Source organism: Molossus molossus, unplaced genomic scaffold, assembly GCF_014108415.1.
Source record: "Molossus molossus isolate mMolMol1 unplaced genomic scaffold, mMolMol1.p scaffold_m16_p_11, whole genome shotgun sequence".
NCBI lineage: Eukaryota > Metazoa > Chordata > Mammalia > Chiroptera > Molossidae > Molossus > Molossus molossus.
Window position 1 is genome coordinate 70,732,965 of NW_023425346.1, and position 12,651 is coordinate 70,745,615.

A 12,651-nucleotide genomic window follows, 5' to 3' on the forward strand; every position below is an offset into this window, starting at 1 on the left:
TCCTTTCTATGTTTCTGGGTTTGTTTTGTTTATCTTTTGTTGTTGTTGTTGTTCATTATATTCCACAAATAAATGAGATTATGTGGTATTTGTCTTTCTCTGATTGGCTTGTTTCGCTTAGCATAATACTCTCCAGGTCCCTCCATGTCATCTCAAAGGATAAGAGACCTTTCTTTCTTACAGCTGCATAGTGTTCCATTGTGTATATGTATCACAGCCTTTTTATCCACTCATGTATTGATGACATTTCTAGATTTTAGGAATTGTAAATAGTGCTGCTATGAATGTAGGGGTACATATATTCTTTTCATTGGTGTTTCAGGCTTCTTAGGATATATTCCTAGAAGTAAGATCACTGGGTCAAATGGCAGTTCAATTATTAATTTTTTGAGGAAACACCATAGTGTTTTCCATAGTGGCTGCACCAGTCGGCATTCCCACCAGCAGTGTACTAGAGTCCCCTTTTCTCCACACCCTCACCAACACTTGTTTTTGATGATTTGTTGATGGCGGCCATTCTGACAGTGTGAGGTGATACCTCATTGTTGTTTTAATTTGCATCTCTCTGATGATTAGTGATGTTGAGCATTTCTTCATATGTCTTTTAGCCATTTGTATGTCCTGTTTGGAGAGGTGTCTATTTAGTTCCTCTGCCCATTTTTTAATTGGGTTCTTTGTCTTCCTTTTGTTGAGTTGTGTGAGCACTCTATATATATTGGAAATTAACCCCTTAGCTGATATATTATTGGCAATTATGCTCTCCCGTACAGTGGGTTGCCTTTCCATTTTGATGATTGTATCTTTTGCTGTGCAGAAGCTTTTGAGTTTGATGTAGTCCCATGCGTTCATTTTCTCCTTTGTTTCTGTTGACTTAGGTGATGTACCAGTGAAAATTCTGCTGCGTATGATGTCTGAAATTTTGTTGCCTGTAGTTTCTTCTAGGACTTTTATGGATTCATGAGTCACATTTAAGTCTTTTATCCATTTTAAGTTTGTTCTTGTGTATGGTGTAAGTTGATGGTCTAGTTTCATTTTTTTGCATGTAGCTGTCCAATTTTCCCAACACCATTTATTAAAGAGGCTGTCTTTACTCCACTGTATGCTCTTGCCACCTTTGTCAAATATTAATTGAGCATATTGCCTAGGGTCCATTTGTGGGTTTTCTGTTCTGTTCCACTGGTCTGTATGCCTGTTCTTGTGCCAGTACCAGGCTGTTTTGATTGCGGTGGCTTTGTAGTATAACCTGAAATCTGGTAATATGATCCCTTCAACTTTGTTCTTCTTTTTCAAGATTGCTGTGGCTATTCGAGGTTTTTTTGGTTCCATATGAACTTTTGAAGTATTTGTTCTAGTTCTGTGAAGTATGTCGTTCGTATTTTGATGGGGATTGCATTGAATCTATAGATTGCTTTGGGTAATATAGACATTTTAATGATGTTAATTCTTCCAATCCATGAACAAGGTATGCACTTCCACTTTTTTATATCTTCCTCTATTTCCTTTTTCAGTGACCTGTAGTTTTCTGCAAATAGGTCCTTTATTTCTTTGGTTAAGTTTATTCCTAGGTATTGTAATTTTTTGCTGCTATGGTAAGTGGGATTGTTTTTTCAGTTTCTCTTTCTGTGAGTTCATCATTGGTGTATAAGAATGCCATCAATTTCTTGATGTTAATTTTGTATCCTACTTTACTATATTCATTTATTAAGTCTAATAAATTTTTGATGGAGTCTTTGGGGTTTTCTACGTATAGTATCATGTCATCTGCAAATGACAGTTTCACTTCCTCCTTTTTAATTTGGATCCCTTTTATTTTTTCTTTCTGTCTGATTGCTGTGACTAAGACTTCCAGTACTATGTTAAATAAGAGTGGCAAAAGTGGGCATCCTTGTCTTGTTCCTGTTCTTAAGAGAAATGCTTTTCATTTTTGTCCATTGAGTATGATGTTGGCTGTGGGTCTTTCATATATGGCCCTTATTATGTCAAGATATGATCCCTCTATTACCAGATTACTGAGCGTTTTTATGAGAAATGGGTGCTGGAGTTTGTCGAATGCTTTTTCAGTATCTATTGATATGATCATATGATTTTTATCTTCCATTTGGATAAACTTAGACATTTAGACTCTCATTTAGCTGACAGTATTTCTCAGTTCTCAGTGTTTTTCACCACCATATTATTTATTGATGTTCCCATGTTCTAAAAGTCTATTTCTCTAGTCCCTAGCATGCTACTTTTTACAAAAATTTCTGAATATCAATTACTCATATACTAAGCTTGTGGGAGATCCGGTCCCCAGCAGCGGAGCTGGCCAGAAACAGTCTGTACCCCACCTCTATGGGTCTGGGTCAGTTTTGTTCGTCAGTTTGTTTAGTTCATTATATTCCACAGATAAGTGAGATCATGTGATAATTTGTCCTTCTCTGCTTGGATTGTTTCGCTTAGCATAATACTCTCCAGGTCCCTTCATGTTGTCTCAAAGGATAAGAGATCTTTCTTTCTCACAGCTGCATAGTACTCCATTGTGTATATGTACCACAGCTTTTTTATCCATTTGTCTACTGGTGGACATTTCCAGATCTTAGCTATTGTACATAGTGCTGCTATGAACCTGAGGGTACATATATTCTTTCTGATTGGTATTTCAGGATTCTTAGGGTATATTCCTAGAAGTGGGATCACTGGGTCAAATGGCAATTCAATTTTTAATTGTTTGAGGTAACACCATAGTGTGTTCCATAGTGGCTGCACCAGTCTACATTCTGCCAGCAGTGTACTAGAGTCCCCTTTTCTCCACACCCTCGCCAGCACTTGTTGTTTGATGATTTGGTGATGGCAACCATTCTGGCAGGTGTGAGGTGATACCTCAGTTGTTTTAATTTGCATCTCTCTGATGATTAGTGACCTTGAGCATTTTTCCTTGTGTCTGTTGGTCATTTGTATGTCCTGTTTGGAGAGGTGTCTATTTAAGTCCTCTGCCCATTTTTTAATTGGGTTCTTTGTCTTCCTTTTGTTGAGCTGTATGAATACTCTGTATTATTTTGAAAATTAACCCCTTATCTGATGTATCGTTGACAATTATGCTCTCCCATATAGTGGGTTCCCTTTCCATTTTGATGCTGGTTTCTTATGCTGTACAACTGTAGTAGTCTTGAATAACCTTTTGTGATGTCTGGATGAGATGTCCCAAGCTCATCATGTATATTTCCAGTCTCAGACCTGGCATTTCTCAAAGGAGCCTTGATTTCTTTCTTTTTTAATATGTTTTTATTGCTTTGAGAGAGAGAGAGAGAGAAAAAAAAAAAAGAGAGAGAAACACTGATGATAGAGAAACATCAGCTGGCTGCCTCCAGCATGCCCCTTATTGGAGATCAAGCCCACAACCTGGGCATGTGCCTGACCTGGAATCAAACCCAGCAACCTTTTGATGCATGGGACAACACTCAGGCAACTGAGCCACACCAGGCTAGGGCCCTTGATTTCTTATAGTGGGAAATGGTTTTTGGAGACAACAGTCTGGATGATAGGAGTGTGTCTGTTTACAGAATTGGTCATTATTTCTAAACCTCTCAGTGGACAGAACTAGAACATTTGTGTATGTCAGTGTATGTTTTTATTTATGATGAAATTTGTCATGAGTTTAAACTGATACTTACAATTCAAACTGAAGACCGTAGGGTAACATTTTTCTTCTCACATCTTCCTTCCCAAGAATTTCATTCTGTCAAGGACATCAGGAATCTTTTTTTTTTTTTTTTTTTCAGTCTAGTTGGTTTCTCTGTTACCACTGCCCTCTGAGGGGTTCCAGAAAAGTTATAGTTTTATAGATTATCTGGCCTTTGTTCAGGATGAGAATAGTGCTCTTTCCTGCTTGACACAGTATTTTTATTTTTACTAAGTTTTTCTTGTAAATTGAGATTTATGTATTATTTTTGTGTCAGTACTACCGTTTGAATATCTTTCTCCCACGTATTTTCATTTTTAAAAAATACTTTTTTATTGATTTTTTTTTTTTAGAGAGGGAGTGAGAGATAGAAACATCAATGTGAGAAAAAAACATTGATCAGCCACCTCCTGCACGACCCCTACTGAGAGGATCGAGCCTGCAACCCAGGCATGTGCGCTGACCAGGAATTGAACCAGGACCTGTCAGTCCATGGGAGGACACTCAATCCACTGAGCCACGCCAGCTGGGCCCACGTATTTTCTTTTATATTCATGTGTATCTTCATTGAAAGTTTATTTAGCTCTACAGTGGTCTCTTAGGTGATACTATAATTTTTATTTGGCCCTGACATGTGTGGCTCAGTGGTTGAAGCCTTGGCCCTCACACTGAAGGGTCACGGTTTTGATTCCCAGTTAAGGGCACATACCTGGGTTGCAGGTTCGATCCCTGGCTCCAGTTGAGGCATATGCTGGATGCAACCAGTCCATGTTTCTCTCTCTCTCTCTTTCTCCTCCTCTCCTCTCCCTTACATTCTCTCCAAAAAAAAAAAAAAAAAAAATCATTTTAAAAAATATCCTCAGGTGAGAACTAACAACAACAAATGCATATATAGATAGATAAATATAATTTGTATTTGAAGTCTTTTAAAGTTTAGCGTTAAAAGGTTTATTTTAACATTTAAGTTTCAAGTTTGTGAATTCTCTAACCTTCTCCCCATGTTTTAGTTTTGATGTTCAAATTAAATATTACTACATTGCACTCCACTGTTACAGGACATGTTTTGTTAATATATAATCAAAGAAATGCTAGAGAAACTTTATATAATTTTTTTTGTATTCATCAAATTTGATTTTTCTTTCTTAGATACTTTTGACAAATTACAATAAAATGATAGACTTGTTAAATCTTTATTACAGGGTGGTGTAATGCAAGAGTACAATAAAGTATAATTTTTTGATTGCCAGATCATTTGTGCTTATCATTTTAGTGTATGTAAGCTAGTTCTAAGGCTATATGAAAATTCTTCGCTGAAAACATTGTATTAAAAGTCAATTTTTATTACTAAGAAATTGTTATTGATGAAAATTTGAAAATATTTCAACTGAGCTGCTCTGGTTAGTGTCTCTTATTTTTTTAGAATGTGGTATTATAAAGTTAATGAAAGCGTATTTCATAACAATATCCACAATTTTTTGAATTGATTTTAAATGTTGTATTAATTAAATAGGTGATATATCATCATGTTGGAAACAATATTGCATAATTTAACCTAATTTTACCTCCCCATTACGTTTATAGACATAAAAGATGGCTTATTTAGTGTTTCTTTTCTTTTTACCTTTATAGGTTATTTTAGTGTCTGCCAATAAATTGACTCGTTATATAGAACCATGTCAGTTAACAGAAGATTTTGGTGGAAGTCTCACCTATGATCACATGGACTGGTTAAATAAGAGGCTGGTTGGTATATTACAATGAGATAAATGTTATTACATGTAAATAAGATAAATTTTGATAACTTTATTATTTTAATCAACTAAAATGTAATTAACTAAAACATAGATTGTTTTCCTTTACAAAAATGACGAAATATAGTGTATACCACGTGATAGTATAAAGCTTGAAGGCAAATACTCTGGAGTCAAATTCACAAGTGTTAGCTATTACTCTTGTCATTAGTAGCATTATTACTAGTCAAAGTTATAAATCTTCCAAGTAGAAAAACAGAGTAGCATAATTTTCTAGGAGGTAATCTAGTTGATATATCAGTCTCAGAGGAAATATTTAAACATCAATTTGAATTGGAGAGCAGTTTGTCAGGTTGTAGTTTACATATCTGAAAATGTATCTTGTCAGACTTAAGAAATCTGCTACTCTGTATAATACAGCATTATTTAACAAAATTGCTGGGGACTGAGAACAAATTTCATATTAACTCCATTTAGATTATATGCTAATTTTATGGGCGAATAATGAACTTTTGGGTATTTCAGAATGGAAAACCAATTCTATTTCTACTATATTTAAACAATGTTATCAGACAAATGAATGTCCACTTTATTTTAACCAGACTTGCCTAAATCCCTTTTTAGCAATATTTTAAGAACTCATGTTAAAATTATAACTAATTTATTTTTATGCTATGTGCTTGTATGTAAAATTCTTCGACCATTACATGCAACCAGTATGGATTGGTGAAAGATAACACAAAGAAATGTTCTGTAACTGGAAGTAGAGAGTTAAAACTTTTCTAAATTGTTCTTGTAGTGAAAACTGTTATTGGTGCAGATGTTTCTCAAGGAAACATAGGAATAAAGATAAACTTACTGACTGAGGAATAAAAATAATTTTATAATGTATTTAAATTTTAAGACTTTCTTATCAATTGAAACTATTATTTTAGGAAGTGGTTGAGTCTTCTCTCCTATACACTGTTGTACTCTGATGGTGAATTGTACTAAGTGACATCCAGAGATGGAAAGGGGTCCTGCCTGGCTAATTCTGATGCTCTTTACTGAAAATCCTTTTGTATAGATTAACTTTTAAAATTATTTTTAATATTTTAATAAAACTTCATATTGTAGGTTTTTGAGAAGTTTACAAAGGAATCTACATCATTATTAGATGAACTTGCTTTGATTAACAATGGAAGTGATAAAGGAAATCAAGAGAAAGAAAGGTAGGTGGCTGGAGTCATGCAGTTATACTCTTGCAAACCTACGATTAATCTGATCAAAGATATCTCATTGTTAATGCAAACTAAAAGAATTAAGGTAAGCAAGTCTTCATTCAATAAAAATTAACATACAAAGGTTGAATTAAATTTATTTTTTAATTTTTAAGAATTTGCTTTACATGTAAAGTTTACTGATTTGAATCAAAGTTTCTTTACAAAAGACTTTATTTGATGAATAGTAATATCTTTACTCTTTTCTGACATGGTGTAAAATAAATCTTCATTGCCAAGGACCTGTTTTCAAAATGAAACCGTTTTCTACCTTTTGAGAGTTCTCCTTTGCTTGTTAAGAATATGGAAAAGGTTACAGCTTGAAACAAAATTAATATAACCTTATTTAAATACATTAGCACTTAAATGCCTGGCTTATAGAACTCCTGTGACCTTGTAAAATATGTGATATTCATGAGTTCAACTTGGGGAATTTAGTGTTTTATGACACTAGATGAAGTAATCGTTCAATTGTATTATCTAAATGTAACTACCTAGATAAATCATTTTAACAGGTTTCCATTGAACTTTATAACCTTAACAGTTTTCATTTTTTCTGTTGGTAGGCCAAGTCCCTCTCCCAGGGAAAAAGCACTTCGTGATGCGAATTATCTCTTTCTGGTTTTTCAATAACAAAGTGGTCATCAGAACAGTAATTTTTCATTAGGAAATTTGAAAGAATCAATACTTATTCTTGTCTATCTCTTTTGAATTTGGTCTTACAAATACAGTGGAACCTTGATAAAATTCATCTTGATCCAAATATAGTCACATACCAATCCACTGAGATGATAAGAGGGGTATGAGAAAGGTCAGTGTAGAACACCAAACCTTGATAAAAACAAAGTAAAATGTGAAAACAAATGGTTTGAATGTAAATCTCGTTCAAGTTAAAACAAGTATTTAGGAACATTATCCTATAGATGCATTATAAAAATATATGTAAAAAGTTCACATATATTTAAATATGTGAATGTGTGAGTGTATGTGCTATGGTTTAGGAATTGAAAATCTCACACAAGTTATTTGATAAAAATTAGCCAAACTTTTTGCTTTTTGAGTAATCTAGCAGAGTAAGTTTGATGTTTCTTGAAGTCTTCTTCCTCAGGAAAGACATGCTAAGAGGGTGCCTATAGAAAATAAGTTTATGGTCATAGGGTTTAATGCTGAGAAAGCATTATAGTAAAAAAACAAAAACTGATGACTTGCTTCTTTAGAACTTCTTGTGTTTACATATCAGTGTCACCCCTTTTTTCCACCTAATAATATCTTGTTTAGTGTTTTGGATATGTATTTTTCTAAGTAGTATATTTTATAATTTATCACATAGATATTTCTTTGGTTATGAGTGTTTAATCACTTCTAATGTGTTTCCTAATGCTTAAGAGAAATTATGATAGAACAGTATGCCACAGATTTTCATACTTATGTGTACCTGTTTTAATATGTATGTCTAAAGGATTTTCTTAAGTTATATAGATAGAAATGTAACTTTTAAAAATTATTCTTTTGGTGCTTGCCAGATCTGTGGATTTAAACTTCCTTCCATCTGTTGATCCTGAAACAGTTCTTCAGACAGGTAAGATGAAAAAACATGTTAATCAGTAATAATCATAACCCAATAAACTGGTCCTATATCAATTGGTTCATGAAATAAACATTGGTTGAGCATGTACAGCTGGTCCTTGAATCATATATTTTGTTCAGTCATATTTTATTATAATGTTATGAGGTGCTATAGGAACTTAACTCTTGTTTATATCAATTAGCCTCTGGTAAAGTTGGTTCTGTTATACATCATTTTGCTTCAAGTTAGAGAACCTATTGACAATTTAAGTGATCAATTACTCTGCATTATGTGGTAGAAACTCAAGGGGTAATTTTTCAAACTGGTTTTTGATTTAACTGAATTGTTAATATACTCTACAATACTAAAAATATTAATGATAAATTATTCAATCATCTGTTTCTTGAAATACTTGGATTTATTTTCTTATCTGTGAAATGGAGATAAAAGTTTCTATTTTATGGGGTTGCTATGAGAATTATTGAATACTTATTATGTTCTAACATTTGTATCTTTGTATTTCATTCTCTTTACAACCACTTGAGATAATTAGGATTATTTTCTGTATTTTGTACTTAAGGAAGGAAGCCAAGGCTTAGAGATATAAAAAAAAACTTGCTCAACCATTAAGCTTGATCACCATAGCACTATAAACAGGTCTAACTCCAAAGCCATTGGCTGTATTGTTTTACAGTCGTCTAGGTAAAACACTCAGCACCTTGCAGTGGCCTTGCACATAGTGTGTTCAGTGCTGCATGCTATGTAGTACATATGTAAATTCAAAACAGCCATTAAGATCAGAATACATTTATCTTTTCTACTTTGACTATTGTTCCTCTTGATGTTCCTCTTGAATATACCATTTCTGTTAGAGAAGCAGCTCCACATAATGGCCATACTTTGAAACCAAACTGCTCAAGTCTCAACTCCAATATTATAAGTTGTATAACCTACATAAGTTACTTAACTTTTTCATGTCTCAGTTCCCCATCTTAAAGTTTGGATGATAACAGTACCTACACTTCACTGGATTATGGTAAAGGATACATGAGTTAACATATAAAGCATTTATTAGAACAGTGCTTGGTACACAGAATTAGAATTATGAGCTATTATTAGAAAATACATTAGAAATAAAATTAAGGTATTATTATTTAAAAGAATTCCAATGTGTTCTGCTAGAATCTGTGAAACCAACCACTACTAGAGATATTTGGGCTGGGAAAAAAACACACACACACACACATATAAATAGACTAGACTTTGCTTAAGTCTTTAAAATAGTTGTTCTTCTAATTATAAAAATGTAATGAACAATAAAGAAATAATTTCTGAATATCTTTGTTGTATTTATTCAGTTGTCCTAAGTTTTTTCAGTATGATACATCTTTATTTTTTTAGAGAACAAAGAAATATTTATAATCTCTGAGTATTTAGAAGGTAGACTGTCAGTAAAAATACATGGTAGGGCAAAAGTACGTTCACGTTGTGAGTCCATGAAACACTTGATTCTTTTTTTTTGTGGTACGTGCCCCTAGCAGGAACCGAACCCGGGAGTCTCTGGTCCGCAGGCCGACGCTCAACTGCTGAGCCAAACTGGCCAGGGCGAAACGGTTGATTCTTGTATTATTACTTGTTATTGTATTATTTTCCATACAAACGATTGTAAACCTACTTTTGTATAACCACTCTGTTATATGTACATATACACACTTTAAAATTACATTTCAGCCCTGGCAGGTTTGGCTCAGCGGTTGGAGCGATGACCTGTGGACCAAAGAGTCCCAGGTTCAGTTTCCATAGGGGCACATACCAATAAATAAATAAATACATACATACATACCAATAAATAAATACCAATAAACAAGCAAGCAAACAAACAAACAAACAAATAAATAAAATTTCAGTGCTTAAGACCTGGTAGGTAGGTAGGTAGACATAAAGGTAGACAGGCTCCAAAAATAAGGGGCTAGAATTGAGAAGATTGAGAAGAATTGTATTGTATTTCTTCATCATGTTAATTATAAGTATCTTTTATCCATAAAGGGCATGAATTGTTATCCGAATTACAGCAGCGTCGATTTAATGGCTCAGATGGAGGGGTATCATGGTCTCCTATGGATGATGAACTACTTGCACAGCCACAGGTTATGAAATTATTAGATTCACTGCGTGAGCAATATACCCGTTACCAGGAAGTTTGTAGGCAACGTAGTAAGCGCACACAGTTAGAAGAGATTCAGCAGAAGGTGATGCAGGTAGGTTTTGAATATACTTAACTCTTTTTAATTATAAATGTTGAGTTTTTAAAAAATAATTTCTACTCTTTGACAGATTTTGTGCCAGGCCTTATTCTATATAAAGAACCTCAGGCATATCAAATCAAACTGTAAACTATTTTTATTATGTATATTTTTACAAATGATATTAGTGTTAAGGTTATATTTTTTCTACAGTGATGATATTGAGCATTCAGCACATGCTATCAGAATAAACTTCAAAAGTAACTAGTTGTTGGAAATATCTGTTGTCTTTGTATTCCTACAATAAATAACACTTTATTAATTGATATTTTTTTATTTCTAATAATTTGTGTTTTGTTACTTTTTTGTTAATTTGGGCATTGAGTTTTTCTATCCTAGCCAAATGATAAAATGTATTATAAGTAATTATAATATTAAATTTTATTATTTTATGAAGCTGTTAGAAAGCTTTAAATGTATTTAATATATATAAATTTTTAGTTTTTTTTATACTTAAATTCAGTGCTAAGGAAGACATTTCTGTTATTTAGACTAAATTCTGAATTTTAATGTTGAATTATTAATAGATAAATCTTTAAATATTTTACTTAAAAATCCAAATTAGAAATTTTTTTATTAGATGTATCCACTTGTTAGATAATTATGTATTAGTGCTTATGATGTAGAAGACATTGTGCTAGGTTTCGTACAGGATAGAAAGGTAGACTTGGCTTTTGCTATCATTAAACTTCAGAGAAGAGAATTAAGTGTCACAAAGGCATGACTGAAGTGCTGTGGGCATTTATAGGGGAGATTATTCCTCTGGTTGTAGGTAATCTAGGGAAATTTATTGGAGCAGGTAGCACTTGACTTTGTCCTCCAAGAATGTGTATGATTTCACCAAGCACCTCTTTTCGGTTTATAAGAATTGGCATTTTGTGAGGATGAAAAACAGCATGAATAAGTAATAGCAGCATGAAATCCCAAGCTCTGCCGAAGAAAAAGGAAGCAGTAAGGCACCATGGGAAATTTTCGTCCTTCAGTGGTAGAGCATCATTTCAGGGAGCATGTTCTGAATCCCAGTTATTGCACTTCTTTGCCGTGTGGTGATGGTTACATTATTTAGCCACCTAAACTTCCATCTAACTTCCTTTTTTTCTTTTTTCACTTCCTCTCTTTCTTTTCCTCCCTTCCTTTTTTCATTACTAAAACCAGGATAACAAGACAACTTTTGAAAGGTTTGTTGAAAGAGCCCAGCTCTTGATTAATGGTAGCTTTTATATTTATTTCCATTGAACTAGACTAGTCCAGAAGTTTCCCTCAGTTCTTGGCATACTTTTTCTGTAAAAGGCCAAATAGTGAATGTTTAGGCTCTGTGGATCAGTTTTTCTTGCAGTATGGCTATTTAATGTGTCATTGTAATGCACAGACATTATGTAAATGAATGTGGAATGTATGTGGCTGTGCTCCAATAAAATTTTATTTACAAAAACAGTAGTAGGCCACAATTGGCCTATAGTTGATTCCAACCAGGTCATCAGGATGTCATGGGGACAAAGCCTTGAAATGAAGGAAGGAGCTGGACCATGGAAGATATTCCAGGCAGAAGGATTTAGGTTTTATTTCATGATAACCAAACTAAAGATTGATGAGCATAAGTTAATTATATGTAACTTTTTCTGTGTGATATATTTGTATGTTAAAGATAGCTTGTATTAAATCCAGATAAGCTTTGGCTGGCCAGTGTGTGGCTCAGTGGTTGAGCGTCAGCCCATGCACCAAGAGGCCACCAGTTCGATTCTTGGTCAGGGCACATGTCCAGGTTGTGGGCCCAATCCCCAGTGGGGGGGCATGCAGGAGGCGGCCAGTCGATGTTCTCTCTCATCGATGTTTCTATCTCTTTCTCTCTCTCCATTCCTTTCTCTCTAAAATCAATAAAAAGAAAAAAAATCCAGATGAGCTTAGACAAGTAGTTTGAGAGTATAGTAGTCCCCCCTTGTCTGTGTAGGATACGTTCCAAGACCCCCAGTGGATGCCTGAAATCATGACTTGTACCTAAACCTGTATATACTGTGTTTTTCATATATTTACATACATTTTCATTTAAAGGAGGAAACGCTTTATGGCTTCTTTTTGGCCTATCTGAATAGCCAGCATCACTACTCTTGCA

General features: G+C 33.9%; 1 protein-coding gene across 2 annotated transcripts in view; it reads left to right on the plus strand.

The window, feature by feature from the left end:
* The window catches only part of SESTD1 (SEC14 and spectrin domain containing 1), a 69,842-nt gene that overhangs the window by 28,262 nt on the left and 28,929 nt on the right, over positions 1–12,651 (plus strand). For both annotated transcript variants that reach the window (XM_036254769.1, XM_036254770.1), the window contains 4 exons: positions 5,291–5,404; positions 6,529–6,623; positions 8,195–8,250; positions 10,285–10,496. In XM_036254769.1, the coding sequence (XP_036110662.1) occupies positions 5,291–5,404; positions 6,529–6,623; positions 8,195–8,250; positions 10,285–10,496 (477 nt within the window). The remainder of the gene's footprint in view (positions 1–5,290; positions 5,405–6,528; positions 6,624–8,194; positions 8,251–10,284; positions 10,497–12,651) is intronic.